The following is a 25,698-nucleotide window of genomic DNA, read 5'->3' on the forward strand; positions in this document are numbered from 1 at the left end:
ATTCTCTCGAGTCCAATAACAGTTGTTTACTTCTCGGATATCTTTCCTAGTTTGTGATTTCAGTATGGATTCAAATGTGTTGATTGCATGTGGAATAAAGTAAACATAAGTCGTTTAAAAATCAGCCAAAACTAAACCTGCTGATGAAGGCTGAAATACAGCGCTAATTACAGTACACGTGATGGTTGTGGGGAACAAACTTTTTCTGTATGTGTAATTTTCAGACGTTGGATCTTTGAAGGGAGCGTATTCCATCCACATTAAGGAGCGGTGTCCCCATCTTTGAGTCTTCCCAGTCTAGGAGTCTTCTCTGTATAGCTGAATCTTCTCTGTATAGCTGAATCTTCTCTGTATAGCTGAATCTTCTCTGTATAGCAGAATCTTCTCTGTATAGCAGAACCTTCTCTGTATAGCAGAATCTTCTCTGTATACCAGAATCTTCTCTGTATAGCAGAATCTTCTCTGTATACCAGAATCTTCTCTGTATAGCAGAATCTTTTCTGTATGGTAGAGTCTCTGCCTAGCTTCAAAACCAAATAAAGTAAGATGAGGAGTTGTGTAGGAACATTGAACGTCTGAGCGGATATCTACAGGTTTGCCAACATGTCTACCGGCTGTCTGGCAATGATTCTATTCTCACTGACTCTAGTCGCAGACAGCGGCGGCCAAAGTTAGGTTGGTCAACAATGGATATGAGGGGGTCATCATTGCCATTAGTCCTGATGTCAAGGAAAGTAAATCGCTTCGTGAGAGATTAGAGGTAAGCTACAGAAGTTTTTCCAATAGAGATTAGAGGTAAGCTACGGAACTTTTTCCTATAGAGATTAGAGGTAAGCTACGGAACTTTTTCCTATAGAGATTAGAGGTAAGCTACGGAACTTTTTCCAATAGAGATTAGAGGTAAGCTACGGAACTTTTTCCAATAGAGATTAGAGGTAAGCTACGGAACTTTTTCCTATAGAGATTAGAGGTAAGCTACGGAACTTTTTCCAATAGAGATTAGAGGTAAGCTACGGAACTTTTTCCAATAGAGATTAGAGGTAAGCTACGGAACTTTTTCCAATAGAGATTAGAGGTAAGCTACGGAACTTTTTCCAATAGAGATTAGAGGTAAGCTACGGAACTTTTTCCAATAGATATTAGAGGTAAGCTACGGAACATTTCCAATAGAGATTAGAGGTAATCTACGGAACTTTTTCCAATAGATATTAGAGGTAAGCTACGGAACTTTTTCCAATAGAGATTAGAGGTAAGCTACGGAACTTTTTCCAATAGAGATAAGAGGTAAGCTACAGAACTTTTTCCTATAGAGATAAGAGGTAAGCTTCAGAACTTTTTCCAATAGATATTAGAGGTAAGCTACGGAACTTTTTCCAATAGAGATTAGAGGTAAGCTTCAGAACTTTTTCCAATAGAGATTAGAGGTAAGCTACGGAACTTTTCCTATAGAGATTAGAGGTAAGCTTCAGAACATGTCTCCTTTTTTTTTTTTTTCAATAAACGGACTTTCTGCACGATCCACCAATTCCTCGTCAGAATGTGAGAGGATATAAGCTCTGGCGTATTTCCTCTACAGTGTGATGAATTAATAAAGTACTAGTATGCCTTATTATAAAACACATATTGTTAGCCGTTCACTTGGTGCGCAATTCTTTTTTTCTACGAGATTCTATTGTATATATTAATAGCTGTTTCAAGAAATAATGTATGGGTTTTGCTAAATGAATGTACCTCACATTCAGTGTTTCTTCCAGACTTTTTTCTCCGGGGAGGGGGGGGGGGGCATTGAAATTTTCGGAGGGGGGGGGCGGTAGACTTTCTTCGGGGGGGGGGGGGGGGGGGGAAGGGGCGGACACTGTTAAAAGTATATATTTTCTATATCAATTTCATTTCGTTCGGGGGGGGGGGGGGCGATAGACTTTCTTCGGAGGGGGGGGGGGGGCGGTTTGTTTTTGTGTTTTCGTTTGTGTTTGTTTTGTGTTAGTGTTATGTTTGCGTTTTTTTGTGTGTTTTTGTTGGTTGTGGTTGGCAATGCCGGGTAAATGATGATTAATAAACACACAAGTTATGGTCCTTTATAGATACGTTTTTCAGAGATGCCAGTGCAGGGCCTGGCCGGGACGGCTAGTATATATATATATATATATATATATATATATATATATATATATATATATATATATATATATATATATATGTATATATATATATATATATATATGTATATATATATATATATATATATATATATATATATATATATATATATATATATATACATATATATATATATTTATATATATATATATATATATATACATATATATATATACATATATATATATATATATATATATATATATATATATATATATATATATATAACTCAAACTGCATTTATATATATATAAAATATATATATAACTCAAACACAAAACAAACACAAACGAAAACACAAAAAACAAACACAACCGCAAACACAAAGAAAACACAAACGCTAAGAAAAAAGCAAACGAAAACACAAACGCAAAGAAAAAAAGCAAACGAGAACAAACCCAAACCCAAATCCAAACACAAACACAACCACAAACGCAAACCCGAACTAAAACACACAAAAATGGGCATAATGGGATATTGGTATATATATATATATATATATATATATATATATATATATATATATATATATATATATATATATATATATATATATATATATATATATATATACATATATATATACTTTGTTTCTTGGGGGGGGGGGGAGGAGATTGACACCACAATGCTACATCCAACTATATTATTAACATACTATATATAAACATTATTACTCATACATCTGCAATAATTAAAGCTTATAAACAAACATGTACGTGTATGTGGCATATATTTAAAATTATAGCCATATGTACGTTGATGCACACACAAACACACACACGTACACATGGCTATAATTTAAATATATGCCACATACACGTACATATATACGTATATACGTATATATACATATATATATATATATATATATATATATATATATATATATATATATATATATATATATATATATATATATTTATATATATATATATATATGCCTACGTGTATATGTATATATGCAGGCCGTTTCCGATGCAAAATCGATAAATCGGTTCAAGTGGACCAGTAACATTTCCTTATAGAATCATTTTAATTTTTGTAAAAATAGAGAGCAATTTTCAAAACGATTTTTAATACTTAGGCTCTGTACGTATGACTAGTACGTATGACTAGTACGTATGACTAGTACGTACAGGGGCGTAGCGAGCAAAGAAGGGGGGGGGGCGGGCGTGCGGACAGCACCGGGTGACACCATTTAGGGGGGTGACACCAAGGCAAAAAAATACAAAATATAGAGAAAAATGATAATTCCACTTAATTGAGTGATTCATTAATTGAGTTCGTATGACTAGTACGTATGACTAGTACGTATGACTAGTACGAATAATGGCACACTGATGGGGAAAATACGGTCAGAATCTAGGCACACTGAGGGGAAAATACGGTCAGAATCTTGGCACACTGATGGGGAAAATACGGTCAGAATCTAGGCACAATAAGGGGAAAATACGGTCAGAATCTAGGCACAATAAGGGGAAAATACGGTCAGAATCTAGGCACACTGAGGGGAAAATACGGTCAGAATCTTGGCACACTGATGGGGAAAATACGGTCAGAATCTAGGCACAATAAGGGGAAAATACGGTCAGAATCTAGGCACAATAAGGGGAAAATACGGTCAGAATCTAGGCACACTGAGGGGAAAATACGGTCAGAATCTAGGCACACTGATGGGGAAAATACGGTCAGAATCTAGGCACAATAAGGGGAAAATACGGTCAGAATCTAGGCACACTGAGGGGAAAATACGGTCAGAATCTTGGCACACTGATGGGGAAAATACGGTCAGAATCTAGGCACACTGAGGGGAAAATACGGTCAGAATCTAGGCACACAGAGGGGAAAATACGGTCAGAATCTAGGCACAATAAGGGGAAAATTCGCCCAGAATCTAGGCACACTGAGGGGAAAATACGGTCAGAATCTAGGCGCACTGAGAGGAAAATACGGTCAGAATCTAGGCACAATAAGGGGAAAATTCGCTCAGAATCTAGGCACACTGAGGGGAAAATACGGTCAGAATCTAGGCACACTGAGGGTAAAATACGGTCAGAATCTAGGCACACTGAGGGGAAAATACGGTCAGAATCTAGTCACACTGAGGGGAAAATAGGATCAGAATCTAGGCACAATAAGGGGAAAATTCGCTCAGAATCTAGGCACACTGAGGGGAAAATACGGTCAGAATCTAGGCACACTGAGGGGAAAATACGGTCAGAATCTAGGCACACTGATGGGGAAAATACGGTCAGAATCTAGGCACACTGAGGGGAAAATACGGTCAGAATCTAGGCACACTGATGGGGAAAATACGGTCAGAATCTAGGCACACTGATGGGGAAAATAGGATCAGAATCTAGGCACAATAAGGGGAAAATTCGCTCAGAATCTAGGCACACTGAGGGGAAAATACGGTCAGAATCTAGGCACACTGAGGGGAAAATACGGTCAGAATCTAGGCACACTGAGGGGAAAATACGGTCAGAATCTAGGCACAATAAGGGGAAAATACGGTCAGAATCTAGGCACACTGAGGGGAAAATACGGTCAGAATCTAGGCACACTGATGGGGAAAATACGGTCAGAATCTTGGCACAATGAGGGAAAAAAAACGGGCCACACATATTTTATCCGGACTTTTTGTAATGGGTAACTTGCTTAAATGTAATTTCTTCATAGGAGTTATGTCGAAAAAAAACTGACGTTTTTTACTATTAATTTAGCTATAACTTTAGACTTTAGAGTAATAAAATAATCAGCCTTGCCCAGCAGAATAACAATTTTATTAAGTGGCTTTTTATCTTCTTTTTAAGTTTCGGACCTGGCGGTTTGTCGGGCAGGTGACGTGTCTATATATGTGCACGCTGCAAATGAGATATAATGAGATAAGTTCCATGCTTAGTCGCGTTTGCTTTCCCTAACATAATATGTACCCGTCGGGCTGAATGGGTTGAGGATTGACATACAGACTCGATTCTATTGACATACAGATTCGATTCTATTGACATACAGACTCGATTCTATTGACATACAGACTCGATTCTATTGACATACAGACTCGATTCTATTGGAACAACAGTCGTGCACTTTAACCGCCCCCATCCCCTCACCTCCATATAATCCAAGCATTCACACCGACAAACATTAAATCGATCAGGTAATCAGAGTAAGCAAAAAAGTGGGAAGACTTCTGCTTTTTAATGAAAACTATATTATTTTTCAATTAAAACGGCTCGTGCTTATTTAGAAATAGTGTTACATTTGGAATAGGTTAGTATTAGTAACGGAGTTATGTAAGGGTATCAGCTAAGAAGAATGCCCAGTGCTTGTATCAATTAATATTTCGCTACCCAAACTGAGAATTTTTAATTTAAATTTCAGATGTTTCTAACTGCCGCATCTGCTACACTATTTAAAGCCACCAAAAATCTCCTATATTTTCGAGAATTTATCATAGTGGTTCCAGAAACGTGGACGCCAAAACAGTTTTACGAGAACGCTTTGGATGTTGAATTAGACAGAGCACAGATCATTATTGACAGGTACTTTGTGTTACAAAATAAATGTCTTAAAATACTGTTCTTATGAGTTTTTAATAAATAACCATAAAAAACTAAGAACTAGATCATTTGATTATTTTTTTGTTTCCTAGCTGTGCGGGATATTTCAAACTGTGTTGAATATTTTTAAAATGATTTAATCACTGATTCAAGTGTTCCCGCCATACTTGTGTTTTTAAAAAAAATCAGATCCAATCCCGCCTACGGCGACGCCCCGTACGTCAAACAATATGCTGAATGTGGCTCGCCAGGCTTGTACATCCACCTAACACCCGGCTATTTGTTGGATGATGCTGTCATTCAAAAATGGGGGAATCCAGGTCAGAAAACATTTTGGATTATTGCTGTCAACATAAGGCCTACTCCTGAATGTCAATTTACTTTGCATATCAAAATATTTAGGAAATGTAAATACTCCCCAAAGTCAAAACAATTAGATACAAAAAATTCAAAACATTCACGAATGCTCTAACCGTCAATTTGATATAAATTCCATAACGTATTCTACACTCCAGATAAAACGATTGTCCATGAATGGGCACATCTACGCTGGGGTTTATTTGATGAATATCCAATTGATGCTCAAGACGAGGCTTTCTACCGATTTGCAGGTTTATGGCACCCAACAAGGTAACTTGAAACGCTCAAAATCTGCGCATATATATATATATATATATATATATATATATATATATATATATATATATATATATATAGAGAGAGAGAGAGAGAGAGAGAGGCAGATATAGGGATAGTGAAAGTAAAAGGGACAGGGATAGGGTAATAAATGGGATAGTAATAGGGGTACGGATAGGGACAGGTAAGGGTTAGCGAAACGGATATTGTTAGAGATCTGGATAACGATATGGACAGCGTAGGGGTAAGGGTCAGGCATACTGATACGGTTACAGAAATAGTTAGGGATAGGGTATGGAATAGATATATGGACATATATATGTTTACGATAAGAATGGCCTTCAAGTTAGAGTATATTTATCTGACTTAAAGATCATAACATTTACAATACATGATGCTTTGAAAATTATTTGGAAATAAATAGAATTTTTAAAATAATAACAAGTGAGTGAGTGTGTATGCGTGTGTGTGAATTTGTGGATTAAAGACTTAAAGCCATGAAATGAACATGGAATTAGGATGAGTGAAAACGACAGCATGTCAGCGTATGTTTACTTCTATCACTTAGTTTTGCGTTGCCCTGTTCTCGCTCCCCTCCTTCCCTTTTAGCTTTTCGCCTCCTTGCGTATTACCTCTACCAGGCACAACTGTTTAGCTTAATTAATCACTCCGCTAGCGAGTGTTAAATTTAGAAACCAAGTCACTTAAGACTTATTATGAAAACATGCTGCAATACTCATTGCTTTTCATCCGTTTTGAAAAACGTAGACTTCCGTTAACATTGCATACTATTGGGTATTGATATAGCAGTTTTATATACCCCCACTGATATTATATAAGAAATACACTCCTTCGAACAATGACACACTAACAGCTTGGAACATAATGTGTACTAAATTATAAGTACTGCTTTAATTAATTTTCAGTGGCGTAGCATATATATATATATATATATATATATATATATATATATATATATATATATATATATATATATATATATATATATATATATATATATATATATATATATTATATATATATATATATATATATATATATATATATATATATATATATAAGGGAAGATAGTAACCACTTCCTACAACGTACTAATGTACACAGTCGAGATAGATTCCCACCATGCACATAGTCGAGATAGATTCACACCACGTACTTATGTACACAGTCGAGATAGATTTACACCACGTACTTATGTACACAGTCGAGATAGATTCACACCACGTACTAATTCCTGCCATTTCTGGACACGAAATTGTCGACAGTATAGTGCTCCTCATCTGTCTTGCGCTAGATTTACATGAAATACAATGTTCTGCTTTGTTAGCTTTATAATTAATGAATGCCTGAATGAAATCCCCAGCTTAAAAATGTTTATTGTTGTGTTGCTACAACATCACCTGTAAGCAACAACACTGGAGAAAGCTTGAAATACTTGACACCTAAACATGTCCCATAACAAGTTTCATAAACATTTAACTCTATCCAGCCTGTGACGTCATTAAACTCTATACATCATTTAAGAGACGTTCACAATGACAAAAGTTTTAATAAACAAAATTCCATTTTCTTCATCGTGTGCTCAACCAGCGGTAAAAAAAAAAACACAAACAAAGAATACATTTAGAAAGACACTTAACAGAAACAATTACATTAAAAAATCTTTATTTTATAAATGAATAAGCATTATATTTGTGTAGACCTACATTGCCTACTCCCGAATACAGTATTTATTCTACAAAATAATTGGCTTAAATTGGTAAAATTAATATGGTAATAAAATCATGTCGGTTTTTTTTTTCGGATCTTCTAAATATTTGATGTATTTGATGTTTTTAATATTTTCGATAACTAAATAAAAAAACCGATATTTATTATAATTGTTTATTATTATTAATCTTTTTTTGTAGTAAATTATTGACAATAAAATAGTTTCATTTGTATAAAATTTTTTCCACCAAAGAATATCCTTAGTACAAAAAAAATAAACCGGGAGTGATCTCCCCTAAACTTTCTCGAATATTCTAATATAACACTACAGGGGATGGCAACTCGGGATATAGACTTCTAGACATGATTTTTAATCCATTTTAAATACTCACATTTCTTAAAATAGAATATAATCTCGTAGAAAAAAGAAATGCACACCTATCGAACGCTAAATAAAAAAGCGCATAATAGTGCGCAATATTATTAGTACTTTATAAATTTACATGCGTTTTTTGAGAAATCGGAAAGAGCGTAAATAAGTACTTCCGGTCAACGGAAATTACTCAAAATTTGACAGAAGGTAGAGAATTAGCTCGTTTACTTACATATCAAATTTCATTTATCTATCTGAAATAGTACTCAAGTTATAGGCTTTTGAAAAATTCAAAGTAGAAAAAGTACCACTTCCGGTTATCGGAATTCGCTCAAAAGTTGATACGGATCTACGATTTTGATAAAATACTTATATATGAAATTTCACCAGCCTAGCTGTAACGGTACTCAAGTTATCGTGTTTACACACGGACACACAGACACACAGACACACAGACACACACACAGACATACGGACAAGATTGCAAAATTATGTTTTTCCGTATCAGTGAGGTGTAAAACGTCGAGATTTGTAAAAATCTCGATTTTTTTTTTGCACGATTACAATACTTTCTCTATACTACGTATATACGAGAAAGTAAAAAACTGAAAAAAATAAACCGGGAGTGATCTCCCCTAAACTTTCTCGAATATTTTTATATAAAATAACAGGGGCTATAGACATGATTTTTAATCCATTTTAAATACTTAAAGTTTTAAAAATAGAATAAAATCTCGCAGACAAATTAATTGCACACCAAGTGAACGCGAAATAAAAAAGCGCATAATAGTGCGCAATATTATTAGTACTTTTAAAATTTACATTAGTTTTTTGAGAAATCGGAAGTAGCGTAAATTACTACTTCCGGTCAACGGAAATTACTCAAAATTTAACAGAAGGTAGAGAATTAGATCTTTTACTTACATGTGAAATTTCATTTATCTATCTGTTTACACACGGACACACAGACACACAGACACACAGACACACACACAGACATACGGACAAGATTGCAAAATTATGTTTTTCCGTATCAGTGAGGTGTAAAACGTCGAGATTTGTAAAAATCTCGATTTTTTTTTTGCACGATTACAATACTTTCTCTATACTACGTATATACGAGAAAGTAAAAAACTGAAAAAAATAAACCGGGAGTGATCTCCCCTAAACTTTCTCGAATATTTTTATATAAAATAACAGGGGCTATAGACATGATTTTTAATCCATTTTAAATACTTAAAGTTTTAAAAATAGAATAAAATCTCGCAGACAAATTAATTGCACACCAAGTGAACGCGAAATAAAAAAGCGCATAATAGTGCGCAATATTATTAGTACTTTTAAAATTTACATTAGTTTTTTGAGAAATCGGAAGTAGCGTAAATTACTACTTCCGGTCAACGGAAATTACTCAAAATTTAACAGAAGGTAGAGAATTAGATCTTTTACTTACATGTGAAATTTCATTTATCTATCTGTTTACACACGGACACACAGACAGACAGACACACACACACACAGACATACGGACAAGATTGCAAAATTATGTTTTTCCGTATCAGTGAGGTGTAAAACGTCGAGAGTTGTAAAAATCTCAATTTTTTTTTTTGCACGATTACAAGACTTTCTCTATACTACGTATATACGAGAAAGTAAAAAAGATATTTTGCTTATCTTTCGACATGCTTTGCAGCCAGTGTTTCTTCTAGACTTTTTTCTCCGGGGGGGCACTTGAAATTTTCGGGGGGGGGGCGGTAGACTTTCTTCGGGGGGGGGGGGGGGGCGGACACTGTTAAAAGTATATATTTTCTATATAAATTATATAAATTTCATTTCGTTCGGGGGGGGGGGGGGGGGGGGCGGTAAAAATTTTTCGGGGGGGGGCTTTGACCCCCCGAAGAGATGCCTGGAAGAAACTCTGTTTGCAGCTACACAAAAAATATTTGGACTCAATAAAAAATTAATAGCACACTTTTTTTTTACACAAAAACAACAAACATTTAAAAGTTCGATAAATATTTGTATTGCTCAAAGGCCTGCTCATTCTAAGTTGATTCGACACCCTATACAGCTAAAATTATTTGCTTTAAACCCTGATAACTAGCTTGCAATCATAACTCCAAAGGGCAACTAGATCTGCCTCTTTTATCATTCCGTTGTCGACTCTCAAGACGCTGTAAACTCAATAAAAATTTATAATAAATCGAAAACAACCCTTTAAAAAAAACAACAAAAATCTACTAATTAGCTGTTAAATGCACAGAAAATAAGAAAATATACTTGCTTTCTTTGATAAAAGTATTGGTCGCTCATGAAAGCTAGTACACATTTGAAAGAATAGTGCTTTTATTATTAATGGATATTTGTTTATTTTCTTTCTTTCCCCTACGCATTTCTAAGCCTACCTATGATCTACTTCACGATTCCAATAATCACATTTCTACAAGGCTGCTTTATCTTTGCAGGTGTACAACAGATGTGGAAGGTTCTATCTTGAATGAATATACAAGCAAACAATGTGAATTTGACTTCTTTACTGGGAAACCTGAGAAAAACTGCCGGTTTTTTCCTAGGATGGCTGCAAATAAAGCGATGGCATCTCTAATGTTTATGCAGTACCTCGATAGTGTAAGTAAAGATATCTAGTTCTATGACAATGCTTTAATTCTTAGTGTAAGTAAAGATATCTAGTTCTATGACAATACTTTAATTCTTAGTGTAAGTAAAGAGATCTAGTTCTATGACAATACTTTAATTCTTAGTGTAAGTAAAGAGATCTAGTTCTATGACAATACTTTAAGCGCTTTTGATTGTGGTGTGGCTTATTCTTCCGAGTAGACACTAAAGCAAACATGATACAAAATATCTCGGTTAAGTTTACAAACTCTGTATTTTAAAATGCTTGTCAAACAGCTGGTTTATTTAGACACTCTCTTGCTGACTAAAACAGTAACTTTATATTTCAGATGGCGGAGTTCTGCGATGATCCAACAAGATCACCGAAACATTTAAAGCATAATGTCTTTGCACCAAATCGCCAAAATAGACTTTGCCAATATAAAAGTGCATGGGAAGTTATGAGGAAACATGAAGATTTCGTGAAAAGTAAGATTAGGGAACATACAAGAAAAATAAAAGGGTAGGATAAATGATCTAACAGAAAGCTAAGATTATGTTCAAAAGTGTGTAATTGTAATAAGAAAGCATGAATTTCTTTGTGAACAAGTAGCATACACGATGATTTTAGTTTGAACTTGAACAAACTATTATAAAACAGAGCATACTAAATTTGTATATTAAGATTTTATTGAAGATGTTGGGCACTCCCGTGAGCACTATGGCACCTCAGTTTTTTTAACAAAAAAAAACAACAAAACAAGGCACGTCCGCCGGCGACCTGGCGGTCGGGTGACCCGAAGCACGCCGGGCTCCTCTAAGCACTACGGCGCCTACATAGGTTTTAAAGAGCACCCTACAATAGGGATAAGGTGGGCCACTACATTCGATGACTAAACCGAAACAAATGACGCACCCAGGACCCCTGCAGTAGTGCAACCTGTGACTCCCGAGACCGCCCCGCGATGCCTCCGATACGTAGGCGGTCGCCTATTATACTTCACTATTACAGAGGGTAATTAACGTACACTGAAGGCGTTCGTACAGGGGCGTCTGGGCAGGAGTGTGAAAAAAAAACGCATTCTAATATCTACATTTTAATAACTCAATTTCTGAAAACAAGGTCAAGCGTCTAATAATAAACTATTGGTAACGCATTGACAAAATCCTCTTAAAATATTGCGGCAACGTACGGGACGGGTACGCTAGTATGCTCTAAACCAGGGGTCTCCAAACTACGGCCCGCGGGCCGGATGCGGCCCACGAGGTCATTTCATCCGGCCCGCGGCGATCTTTTTGTCCACTGAATAAATGTTGTTAGAGGTGACTGAGGAACTTTGCACAGAAAATTCAAAACCATTTGAAAATGTAGCTTTGGGTGCAAATACCATTGCCCGCCGTGTTGCAGACATTGGTGAAAACATCGTGACTCAAATAGCGAAATATGCAAGCAAGCTTCGCCATTTTTCAATTGCAATGGATGAGTCGCTGGACAGTTGTTCCACCTCACCTTCTTGTGTTCATTAGAGTGGGTATAGAAATTGGCCTCTGCTGCAGACATAAGTAATCATTTAAATTTTCTGAACCTAAAACGGCAAGAGAGGGAAATCTAGTATCTTATCTACACACCCACCTAAAGGCCTTCAGATTCAAACTTGTCATGTATTTGGAACAAGTACTGGCCAACAACTTGACGCACTTTCAGCAGTGCAAGTTCTTTACGGGTGAGGCAACCAATGAATTTCCCACGTCATTTACATACGAGATCATTAAAGACCTCCAGCTGCAGTTTCAGTATCGGTTTTCTGACTTGGATTCAAAGGCAGAAAAAGTGAGACTGTTTCAAAGCCCATTTGCAGCAAATGTGGCCAGTTGCAAAGATGAACAGCAGGGCAGATTAATTTTCCTAAGTTTTTGTACAAGGAAGACTTTCCTAATATTAAAAGTTCTGCATCAGAGTAGGCCTACCTTTCAAATTTTGAAACAACATAACTGTGTGAACAAACATTTTCAAGAATGAAATACGTGAAGAACAATTTGAGAGCAAACTTGGACCTCGAGTGTGTTATCGACCCCCGAAAACGTTTCTTCCAGACTTTTTTCTCCGTGGGGGTGGGGAGGGGGTGGACACTTGAAATTTGCAAATATTTCTATATAAATTATATTTCGTGAGGGGGGGGGGGGTGGTAGACGGAGGGCGCCCACTCCCAGAAGAGATGCCTTAAAGAAACTCTGGCCCCCGAACTGATATTTCATAGTTAATGCGGCCCTCGGACTGAAAAGTTTGGAAACTACCTTGCAATTATTTTTTATTTGCTCGTTTTCTTGACTTTCATTTTCCTTCATTTTTATAGTTGTTTTCCGTTTTAGCTATGGAATAAAAATCTAACAAGATGCGTCAATTCTTAGTTTATTGTAACAAAAGATTAATATCCATAAACGGATTAGGACAATAGTTTTATTGTTGTTAATTTTTTGTCATTTGTGGAATAGCGAAGAAGCCGCTCCCATCTACTAGTAAGACGAGGCCCAAGTTCCGTTACGTGCAGGCTCATCCTAGGAAACGTGTACTAGTGCTCGATACTTCAGGTAGTATGACGGTAAGTTAGGGTTGATATCTCAGGTAGTTTGACGGTAAGTTAGTGTTGATACCTCAGGTAGTATGACGGTAAGTTAGGGTTGATACATCTGGTAGTATAACGGTAAGTTAGGGTTGATACATCTGGTAGTATAAAGGTAAGTTAGGGTTGATACATCTGGTAGTATGACGGTAAGTTAGGGTTGATACCTCAGGTAGTCTGACGGTAAGTTAGGGTTGATACCTCAGGTAGTATGACGGTAAGTTAGGGTTGATACCTCAGGTAGTTTGACGGTAAGTTAGGGTTGATATCTCAGGTAGTATGACGGTATGTGTGTGACATCTAGCGTGTAGGTAAGTGTGTGTGTGACATCTAGCGTGTAGGTAAGTGTGTGTAACATCTAGCGTGTAGGTTAGTGTGTGTGACATCTAGCGTGTAGGTAAGTGTGTGTGACATCTAGCGTGTAGGTAAGTGTGTGTGACATCTAGCGTGCAGGTAAGTGTGTGTGACATCTAGCGTGTAGGTAAGTGTGTGTGACATCTAGCGTGTAGGTAAGTGTGTGTGACATCTAGCGTGCAGGTAAGTGTGTGTGACATCTAGCGTGTAGGTAAGTGTGTGTGACATCTAGCGTGTAGGTAAGTGTGTGTGACATCTAGCGTGTAGGTAAGCGTGTGTGACATCTAGCGTGTAGGTAAGTGTGTGTGACATCTAGCGTGTAGGTAAGTGTGTGTGACATCTAGCGTGTAGGTAAGTGTGTGTGACATCTAGCGTGTAGGTAAGTGTGTGTGACATCTAGCGTGTAGGTAAGTGTGTGTGACATCTAGCGTGTAGGTAAGTGTGTGTGACATCTAGCGTGTAGGGAAGTTTGTGTGACATCTAGCGTGTAGGTAAGTGTGTGTGACATCTAGCGTGTAGGTTAGTGTGTGTGACATCTAGCGTGTAGGTAAGCGTGTGTGACATCTAGCGTGTAGGTAAGTGTGTGTGACATCTAGCGTGTAGGTAAGTGTGTGTGACATCTAGCGTGTAGGTTAGTGTGTGTGACATCTAGCGTGTAGGTAAGTGTGTGTGACATCTAGCGTGTAGGTAAGTGTGTGTGACATATAGCGTGTAGGTAAGTGTGTGTGACATCTAGCGTGTAGGTAAGTTTGTGTGACATCTAGCGTGTAGGTAAGCGTGTGTGTGACATCTAGCGTGTAGGTAAGTTTGTGTGACATCTAGCGTGTAGGTAAGTGTGTGTGACATCTAGCGTGTAGGTTAGTGTGTGTGACATCTAGCGTGTAGGTAAGCGTGTGTGTGACATCTAGCGTGTAGGTAAGTGTGTGTGACATCTAGCGTGTAGGTAAGCGTGTGTGACATCTAGCGTGTAGGTAAGTGTGTGTGACATCTAGCGTGTAGGTAAGTGTGTGTGACATCTAGCGTGTAGGTAAGTGTGTGTGACATCTAGCGTGTAGGTAAGTGTGTGTGACATCTAGCGTGTAGGGAAGTTTGTGTGACATCTAGCGTGTAGGTAAGTGTGTGTGACATCTAGCGTGTAGGGAAGTTTGTGTGACATCTAGCGTGTAGGTAAGTGTGTGTGACATCTAGCGTGTAGGTTAGTGTGTGTGACATCTAGCGTGCAGGTAAGTGTGTGTGACATCTAGCGTGTAGGTAAGTGTGTGTGACATCTAGCGTGTAGGTAAGTGTGTGTGACATCTAGCGTGTAGGTAAGTGTGTGTGACATCTAGCGTGTAGGTAAGTGTGTGTGACATCTAGCGTGTAGGTAAGTGTGTGTGACATCTAGCGTGTAGGTAAGCGTTTGTGACATCTAGCGTGTAGGTAAGTGTGTGTGACATCTAGCGTGCAGGTAAGTGTGTGTGACATCTAGCGTGTAGGTAAATGTGTGTGACATCTAGCGTGTAGGTAAGTGTGTGTGACATCTAGCGTGTAGGTAAGTGTGTGTGACATCTAGCGTGTAGGTAAGTGTGTGTGACATCTAGCGTGTAGGTAAGTGTGTGTGACATCTAGCGTGTAGGTTAGTGTGTGTGACATCTAGCGTGTAGGTAAGTGTGTGTGACATCTAGCGTGTAGGTAAGTGTGTGTGACATCTAGCGTGTAGGTAAGTGTGTGTGACATCTAGCGTGTAGGTAAGTTTGTGTGACATCTAGCGTGTAGGTAAGCGTGTGTGACATCTAGCGTGTAGGTAAGTTTGTGTGACATCTAGCGTGTAGGTAAGTGTGTGTGACATCTAGCGTGTAGGTTAGTGTGTGTGACATCTAGCGTGTAGGTAAGCGTGTGTGTGACATCTAGCGTGTAGGTAAGTGTGTGTGACATCTAGCGTGTAGGTAAGCGTGTGTGACATCTAGCGTGTAGGTAAGTGTGTGTGACATCTAGCGTGTAGGTTAGTGTGTGTGACATCTAGCGTGTAGGTAAGTGTGTGTGACATCTAGCGTGTAGGTAAGTGTGTGTGACATCTAGCGTGTAGGTTAGTGTGTGTGACATCTAGCGTGTAGGTAAGCGTGTGTGTGACATCTAGCGTGTAGGTAAGCGTGTGTGACATCTAGCGTGTAGGTAAGTGTGTGACATCTAGCGTGTAGGTAAGTGTGTGTACTACCACTAACATGATTGACCTCTCACCAGGGAGCCTCTCTCAGTGTACTCAAGCAAGCAGCCAGTAACTACATCCTCAGCTGTATAGAGACGGGCAGTAAACTTGGGATCGTACAGTTCAACACCAACGCTTCTACGCTGTCTCAGCTGGTCGAGGTACACATTGCAAGTTTTTCTAGTCGAAATAAGACAAGAAACAAACATGTATGCTAGTATACAACTAGTATTCACGTTTTTTTTTTTAAAACAGTTAACTGAAGAAATTATAATGAATGGAATGATATGGATCAATCAATTATAAGCACAGATATAAAACTGATAAAGATTAACATTAATTTTAATAAACTTATTAAAATATAATTTGATTTGAACTTACAATTTGTCATTTGAATTCTTTAAAAATAATAGGTCAAGTCAGAAAAAGACAGATTTACTTTAATAGATGCTTTGCCCATGCAAGCGGAAGGTAAAACAAGCATAGGTGCCGGTCTCAAGAAGGGTGTAGAGGTTAGTGACATCTCATCTCATCTCTACATTCAATCTCATCTCTACAGTTAGGAAATTCTCTTCGGCATAGTTTTAAATTTGTGAAAGTTATTTAATACAAGGACACTTGAACATGTCACTTAAGACACCGTACACCACCTCCCTCTCTCTCTCTCTCTGCGTATGTGTGTATGTATGTATGTGTGTATGTATATATGTATGCATGTATCTATATGTAATTCCAGGTTCTTACAAAGTATGGTGACGCCCCCGGTGGTACCATTATATTAATAACTGATGGAAAAGAAAATGAAGGGCCGTATCTGAGAGATCTTAGACCTGCATTAATGAAAGAAGGTCAGCCTAAATTTAGATTAATAATTTGCTATGATTTTTGATGAGCTTGTTTGGATGTACAGGAACTGGTTCTATTCTAGGAATCGTAGTTCACGCCCTAGCGTATGGACAACGGGCCGAACAAAGTATCGCTCAACTCTCGCAGGAGACCGGGGGAAAGACGTTTTTCTACAGCGGCCGGAACTACTCAACAGCCTTGATTGATGGACTGGCAGCTACTGTTGCTATGGAAAATAACATCATCCCAAAAGCTAACATTCCCTACTCTGTAAGTTGATGCTTCTTGCTTTATGTCATAAAAATTTGATAGCTGATTCAAGAAATCCTTATAAGGTGTCTGATTTGCAGATTCTTTCGGATGCGGTTTCTACAAGGAAAGGAGAAACGCTTTCCGGAAGTTTTTATATTGACTCAACCATTGGCACTGAAACATCGCTGACTTTCAGCTATTCTCACTATATTGTAGTAAGGATTGAAGGCCCAAATGAGAACTACACCGAAGAAAATTATAAAGACAGCTTTAAATACGATTTATCATCTAAAGTGTTACGAGTCATGATACCAGGCATATCGCATGTGAGTGACCTAGTATATACGTTTAAAAAGAAGCTTTTTGTCAAACTTTTAAATAGACTAAAATGTACAATGGCTTTACAAGAGAATTCTTTCTCTCGTACAATCAAAATATTGGGACCTTTAGTCACAAGAGACAAAGTATTCCAAACTACCAAACAAATGTCACCGACATACAGACGATTGACATCAGAAAATGTGTAAAGCATTTTCACGTCATATATTAACTTTTTTTTACCACATAGACTGGTTTGTGGGTCTACCACGTGACCACAAATGCTACGGTGTCTCATGTGACGGTACACATACAGTCTAAGCCTCGAGGTGTAAAACAGGAAATTTTACAGGTAAAACTGACTTTTTACAGATAACACTGACATTTTACAGGGCAGTGCTCCCGGAAAAAATGTCTGAAAGAAACCCTGATGCTATCCGTCGGAATCATGTTAGAGCAGCATCGATAGCAGTATCGCAAAAAATATTCTATGAATATTCAGTATCAATGCTAGCTGTAACCCTTCAAATATTGATATGTCAGTAACGAAGCTTCACAGAAAATATTTAAGCAGCATATATATATATATATATATATATATATATATATATATATATATATAGAGAGAGAGAGAGAGAGAGAGAGAGAGAGAGAGAGAGAGAGAGAGAGAGAGAGAGAGAGAGAGAGAGAGAGAGAGAGAGAGAGAGAGAGAGAGAAGGAGAGAGAGGGAGAGAGATAGAGAGAGAGGCCTATATGTCTGTCTGTCTGTCTGTCTGTCTGTCTGTCTGTCTGTCTGTCTGTCTGTCTGTCTGTCTGTCTGTCTGTCTGCCTGTCTGTCTGTCTGTCTGTCTGTCTGTCTGTCTGTCTGCCTGTGTGTGTGTGAGCGTGCGTGCGTGCGTGTGTGTTTGTGTGTTTGTGTGTGTTTGTGCGTGCGTGCGTGCGAGTGTGTGTGTATATATGTATGTATGTATGTATGTGTGTGTATGTTTGTGTGTGTGTATGTGTGTGTATGTGTGTGTGCATGTATGTGTATGTGTGTGTGTGTATGTGTGTGTGTGCATGTATGTATGTTTGTATATACAGAGATGAAGATCTACGCCGCTAATAACATTAGGCTTTAATCACTATGTGGTATTGTTCAACGTATAAGCTTGTAGTTATTTATTTATTTATTTATTCTATTACGGTAACAATAGTAGGCACTAAGGCCTTTTTTCACATTGGCCGTTTAAAAATAAACAAATAAAACAACAATTTAATAACAGCTTTTAATAATAATCATTAAAAAAGTTTAAAAAAACCCACGTTTTCTGATTGAACTAAAAAGTAGAAAATAAATACTATACATCACAATAATGCAAGCGATCACTCTACTATAAGCGATGAAAAACGTGGGGCGCCGAAGTAAAAGTTATATTACTATTGATTAGATAATACTATTGACTTTTATTAGGGAGCTTGTAGAGAGTCAACAGTATTAGAAACTGTAAGAAAATCACGGCGCCCCACGTTTTTCATCGCTTATAGTAGAGTGATCGCTTGCATTATTGTGATGTATAGTATTTATTTTCTACTTTTTAGTTCAATCAGAAAACGTGGGTTTTTTAATACTTTTTTAATGATTATTATTTTCTACTTTTTAGTCTTTGTCTGTTTGCATTGAAATCTTGCTATCGATTTTATCTTTTCACTTTTTTTTTGGGTAAACGAAGACAACTCGTAAAAAGACAACTCGTAAAAAAAGACAACTCGTAAAAAACACGTTGTGTGAATACGTTACTGACTAGAACACATAGATTTGAATCCGTGTCGAGTGGGATAGCAATCGTGTGCCCAACCACTCGACCATATCGTCTCCCCCAAACTGGCCACCAGTGGTAATAGTTACCTCCTGTAAGTTTAAAGTCGGTTCAAACTAAATTATCTGCCCCTAAGCCTGTGGCGACGTGGGATCGTTCGCTTCACTGCGCGCGGCAAGAGAGAGGCGAGCTACGCGTCGCTCGTTTTTTTTCTAATGGCTCGCAGAGGAGAATTCTATATATAGATTATATAGCGGTCTAAAATGCTCAATAAAATGTTTCCATTGATCAATTTAGTAATAATAACAATTGCATATTCTATGGTCATCCAAAAGAAAGCTTCCCTGAAAATTTCAGCGCGCTAGCTAACTGGGAAGTGCCAGAAATTTCGATCGCAAGATTTGATAGGAAAGACAGAGAAAGCAAGTTAAAGAAAACGTGGGAAAAAAAGCAATTGCATAGTAACTACATAACAGTAACATAGCACTAAAAATGTGGAATAAAGAAATAATATTACATAGTTATAATACAAAATGAGATTTAAAAAAGAATATAATAGATGATTGAGAAATGTTTCAATGAGTCATTAAATAACTGTTGTTTTAGTTTAGTTTTGAATATATTTTCAGATTTTTTTTATTAGGAAGATTGTTCCACAAATTAGAACCAGAGTAGGCGAAGCTATGTTTTTGGAAAAAAGTTGTATATGGGATCGGTAAACTAAGACGACGATTTAATTTTATGTTAAAAGAAAATAGGTCTAATAAGTAAGAGGGGGCTGTTTCGTGAAATATTTTATATTAAAAAATTGATTTAGTATGTATTATCTTTTTATTTAATGGAAGTATTTTAGTTGTAATAAACGCATAGTCAGTGGCGTAGCGAGGTCGGGTGTCACCCGGTGCGGCACTTAATGGTGTCACCCCCCCCCCCCAGAGGCATAGAGACCCTTCCCAGGGACAAACTTTCAAATTTTCGATTTGCACCCCCCCTCAAGTTTTCGATTTGCACCACCCCCCCCCCCTCAAGATTTCGATTTGCACCCCCCCCCCCTCCCTCAAGTTTTCGATTTGCACCCCCCCTCGAGTTTTTCTCTATATATTTTGCTATATTTTGCCTTGGTGTCACCCCCCTAAATGGTGTCACCCGGTGCGGTCCGCACCCCCCGCCCCCCCCCCCCCTCGCTACGCCCCTGCGCATAGTGATCACAATAAATCGACCGAGACTGTATGTCAATTCAGTTTATTACAGGAAAAATAAAATACTTGATATTTTTATAGATCAACTCCTGGATACCACAACAAGGTGAGGTGGTATTTGATCCCAGTCAGAAATTTGGAATCTATGCTGAAGTGACTCGAGGCAAGGCTCCAGTACTAAATGCCCAGGTCATTGCCTCAATAGAGCGTCCCCAGTCATCACCGACCGATATCCTCCTGCTGGATAATGGTGTTGGTAAGTTAACGGCTGTCTACGATTGTTCTAATATGATAATGGTGTTGGTAAGTTAACTGCAGTCTGCGATTGTTCTAATATGATAATGGTGTTGGTAAGTTAACTGCAGTCTACGATTGTTCTAATATGATAATGGTGTTGGTAAGTTAACGGCAGACTGCGATTGTTCTAATATGATAATGGTGTTGGTAAGATAACTGCAGTCTACGATTGTTCTAATATGATAATGGTGTTGGTAAGTTAACGGCAGACTGCGATTGTTCTAATATGATAATGGTGTTGGTAAGATAACTGCAGTCTACGATTGTTCTAATATGATAATGGTGTTGGTAAGTTAACGGCAGTCTACGATTGTTCTAATATGATAATGGTGTTGGTAAGTTAACGGCAGTCTACGATTGTTCTAGTCAAGCCATATCTTAAACTCTATTCACAGCTTTCATATTTAGGGGAAGCAGAATGGTGTAGGGGGTCACATCAAATTATATTTATGATAACAATTGCTTTCTACAAGCTTTTCAACTTCATTCCTCTATCTATCGATCTTGCTTATAGGCCAAAACTTGCGAGCGAAATTTCAACAAATTTTATTTCAAGTTTTAGTTTAAACCCAAGGCTATGACGTGTTTTACGTCTCTAATCTCTTAATCTTGTAGGTGCCGACATCATTAAAGGTGATGGCGTGTATGCTGCTAGCATCATGCCACGTGATTTGATGGGCGATGGCCGTTATAATATAAAGGTCAAGGTAATCGGCCGGAAGGAAGAAACCGTTGTTGTAACTGCATCCGGTAAAGGTAGCCGGGCTTTAGAGGCTACAACATCCGGTACGTACACATATTCTGCCGTTATTCTAGGATCAAGGTTCAAAATATAAAATAATATTGATCTAAGATTGTTGAAGCAATGCTGATGTTTTTAATGTGGTATTTTTTGTTAAAAAAGTGCTAATTAAGTTTAACGAGTGATACGCAGTTTCTGGTCACTTATATATATTAAAATTAATCTTGCCCGTTTTATCCATTATCTATCTATATCTATATCTATATCTATATCTATGTCTATGTCTATGTCTATGTCTATGTCTATGTCTATGTCTATGTCTATGTCTATGTCTATGTCTATGTCTATGTCTATGTCTATGTCTATGTCTATGTCTATGTCTATGTCTATGTCTATGTCTATGTCTATATCTATATCTATATCTATATCTATATCTATATCTATATCTGTATCTACGTCTACGTCTACGTCTACGTCTACGTCTACAGCCACATCCACATCCACATCCAAATCCATTTCCATTTCCATATCCATAGGGCTAGCGCTAGCGCTAGGGCTGGGGTAAACTGGGGTTAGGGTTAGGGTAAGGTCTATGGCTATGGCTTGGGTTAGGGTTACAGTTAGGGTTAGGGCTTTGTGTATGGTTAGGGTTAGGGCTAGGTTTAGGGTTAGGATTAGCGTTATTGTTATGGTCAGGGTTAGGGTTATGGCTATTGCTATTGCTATTGCTTTGGCTAGGGTAAGGGTTAGGTTTAGTGTTAGTGTTAGGGCTAGGGTTAGGATTTGGTTTTGGTTTTGGGTTAAGTTTTAGGCAGAGTGAATTTAGGATTTGCAGCTTTTCTTAAGGTTAGGATTAAGGTAATATATAAGTATAGAATTTTAGTTAGAATTAAGATTCTAAATTGAGGGGTGGGGGGGGGGAAATACGGGGGATGTCCGGGGGGGGGGGTAATTTACGGGGGGGGGGGTAATGTCATGTAGCCATATAAACATATCTACTTAATGGTGAATCTAAAAAATACATCAAGACTGTTTGTTTTAAGGTCAACAGACACAGACTGAAACAATACCACTAGAGAATTTCCAAAGGGTGACAACTGCTGGCGAATTTCGATTGCGTGGGTTTCCTGGCTCTATTTTAACACAAGAGCAATTAACAGATGAGATCCCACCTTCTAGAATAACGGACTTTAGCGTCGTCTCATTTGACTACACCAATATGACAGCGGTGGTACAGTGGACAGCTGTAGGTTCAGACATGGAGAGAGGCACAGGTTCGTTCTATTTTTAAAAAGATTTATCAGCTACGACAAGGAAATAAAAATTGAACTAAAAAGTAAATACACATTGAAGATCAATTATTATAGTAAAAATTTACTTTAGAAAAACATTAATACATGAAAACTACAGTCCATTTTTTCTTCAAATCTTTTCAGCATCTAAATACTTCATCCATTATTCTAAGGATTTTGAAGAACTACTTCTAAATCGTAAGTCCACAGAATTGCTTAAAGACGCACACATCCTTTACGGAAATTTAAGTCAGCCTAGATCGTCAGGATCAAGTGAAAAGCTGCATCTTTCTCTAAACACGACAGGGCTAGGCAACAATGTGACCCTGTTCCTCAGCATCTACGCTGTAGACAGCAGTGGCAATGAGGGCGGCTCTTCTAATATTATCTCGCTATCCCCAGCTTACGATACGTCTGTGCCGCGAACTCCAGTCCCAGAGATAGTCTCAGTTCAAACCTATCTGGCTATACTTTTGCCTTTATGTCTAGCCATTGTCGCATTCTTTATTTTTCTTGTCATATTCTTGGTGTTGAAATCGAAGAAGATCAAATCAGAGAATATTGAACAGACAGAAGAGTGTACCACCCACTCTGTCTGCTCCTTGGATCTGGAACATATGAATTACATGTTTGAGGGAGAATACAGAAAGAGACTTCCAGAGGACATTGACTCTTGGAGCCGTGGGAGCATTTAGAGATGTTTAAGTGATATCTAAAGTACAGCACTAGAGAAAGTTAATAGAAGTATCTAGAGTAGGCCTACAACACTAAAGAAAGTTAATAGTAGTATCTAGAGTAGGCCTACAACACTGAAGAAAGTTAATAGTAGTATCTAAGTATAGCACTAGAGAAGGTTAATAGTAGTATTTAGAGTACAACACTAGACAAAGTTAATAGTACTAAAGTACAACACTAAAGCAGGTTAATAGGAAAATTTGGAAAATGAAAAAAAAAAAACCATCCTATTCTGTTTTAGAAATATTCGTTATCCTACTTGACTACATGATACAATAGCAAAACATTCTTGATCTGGTCAATCTGGTAATTTTTTAAAAAAAATCCTAAACTGTGACAAATATTACTTTGCTTCCTGGAAGACGCATCACTTAGAGGCAGTGATAAAACTATCAAGTGGCAAAAAAAACAACACATAACTACATGTAATACCATTGGCATTTTATTAAAAAATTACTAATAAAGCCCAAGATCATATTTGTTAACTTTTTATGTTTTGACTGTAATCGCCAATAAAAATATTAAAACTATGAAACAGCACTGGATTTGTTAGTGCAATTAATCTCATATAATGGCTAAAGAATTCCTGTCCCCAACGAGGCGCGAGGTTAAACAAAAAGTTATTTAAACCCAGATGAGGGACAAGACCCTATGTTTTCGGTTGTTTCAAGCTCATCATCTAATTAGCTATACATTCAAGTGTGTGTATTTTCTTATAGTATAAGAATAACTACCTTCCAGTGCCGAACCAAACTCAGTTAACCGGTATCTTACGCAATCTATCTATACAATGAAAGTGTTTTTTCTGTTTATGATTTGTTTTTCTTGATGCATTACTACACCTTTTATCCGATCACCATCAAACTTTTCTTCGTTGATGAGAATACTCCTGCTTAGGTTTCTGCGAAAGAAAAAATAATAACTTCGGAGGGCGGCAGAGTTCCTTTTAGGCATCTCTTCGGGTGTGCTCCGCCCTCCTCCCCCCACCCCCGAAAATATCAAGTGCCCCCCGCCTACCAACACCCCCCCCCCCCCCCCCCCCCGCCTTGTGCCGGAAATTCGTTTTATTCTTGAATTGGAAGATCTTTCAAAATTGAATTTTTATTGTATGGTTGGAAATTGGTAGAAATAAAAATTACATGTATCACTAACGCTATAGTCAAAACATAATAATGAATAATAAATCAGTAATAGACTAATAGAAGAGATGGAAATAGAAACAATTTCTGAGATAACAACAAGTAAAAAACCATTACAGTAACAAGCTTTTAAATGCACTGAAAATAAGAAAACAAAAACTAATCTTTTTACAAGCTTTTATTTAACTCACTGTCTCTGTATGTCGTCAGTCAGTGTGTCTGTCTGTCTGTGTGTCTGTCTGTCTGTCTGTCTGTCTGTCTGTCTGTCTAGATCGAAACGGTTCTTATATAACTTGGAATATAGACATGATTTTTAATTACTTATATTTTTAAAAATAGAATAGAATCTCATAGAAAAAGAATTGCACACCAATCGAACACCAAAACAAATGTGCATAATAGTGCGAAATTTTAAAAGTACTTTATAAATTTACATGCGTTTTTTTGAGAAATTGGAAATAGCGTAAATTAGTACTTCCGGTCAACGGAAATTACTCAAAATTTGACAGAAGGTAGAGAATTAGATCTTTTACTTACATGTGAAATTTCATTTATCTATCTGAAATAGTACTCAAGTTATAGGCTTTTGAAAAATTCAAAGTAGAAAAAGTACCACTTCCGGTTATCGGAAATCGCTCAAAAGTTGATCAGGATCTACAATTTTGATAAATTACTTATATATGAAATTTCATCAACCTTGCTGTTACGGTACTCAAGTTATCGTGTTTACACACACACAGACACACAGACACACAGACAGACACACAGACATACGGACAAGATTTCAAAATTATGTTTTTCCGTATCAGTGAGGTGTAAAACGTCGAGATTTTTTTTTTGCAC

General features: G+C 37.4%; 1 protein-coding gene across 1 annotated transcript in view; it reads left to right on the plus strand.

Annotated features, from left to right (window-relative positions):
• LOC131938269 (calcium-activated chloride channel regulator 3A-1) overlaps window positions 1-24,189 on the plus strand; it is a 24,524-nt gene extending 335 nt beyond the window's left edge. The window contains exons 1-17 of the mRNA XM_059296225.1: window positions 1-760; window positions 5,542-5,702; window positions 5,910-6,040; window positions 6,236-6,350; window positions 10,926-11,088; window positions 11,427-11,565; window positions 13,570-13,676; window positions 16,272-16,397; window positions 16,650-16,748; window positions 16,973-17,084; window positions 17,165-17,352; window positions 17,433-17,660; window positions 17,903-18,004; window positions 20,732-20,906; window positions 21,563-21,733; window positions 22,733-22,963; window positions 23,126-24,189. The exon at window positions 1-760 is cut by the window's left edge and continues 335 nt beyond it. Coding sequence (XP_059152208.1) covers window positions 5,542-5,702; window positions 5,910-6,040; window positions 6,236-6,350; window positions 10,926-11,088; window positions 11,427-11,565; window positions 13,570-13,676; window positions 16,272-16,397; window positions 16,650-16,748; window positions 16,973-17,084; window positions 17,165-17,352; window positions 17,433-17,660; window positions 17,903-18,004; window positions 20,732-20,906; window positions 21,563-21,733; window positions 22,733-22,963; window positions 23,126-23,676 — 2,799 coding nt within the window. The 5' untranslated portion in view covers window positions 1-760 and the 3' untranslated portion in view covers window positions 23,677-24,189. The remainder of the gene's footprint in view (window positions 761-5,541; window positions 5,703-5,909; window positions 6,041-6,235; window positions 6,351-10,925; window positions 11,089-11,426; window positions 11,566-13,569; window positions 13,677-16,271; window positions 16,398-16,649; window positions 16,749-16,972; window positions 17,085-17,164; window positions 17,353-17,432; window positions 17,661-17,902; window positions 18,005-20,731; window positions 20,907-21,562; window positions 21,734-22,732; window positions 22,964-23,125) is intronic.
• Window positions 24,190-25,698: the final 1,509 nt, after the last annotated feature.

Source organism: Physella acuta, unplaced genomic scaffold (genome assembly GCF_028476545.2).
Source record: "Physella acuta isolate Inbredline_101_S28 unplaced genomic scaffold, ASM2847654v3 ptg000240l, whole genome shotgun sequence".
Classification (NCBI taxonomy): domain Eukaryota; kingdom Metazoa; phylum Mollusca; class Gastropoda; family Physidae; genus Physella; species Physella acuta.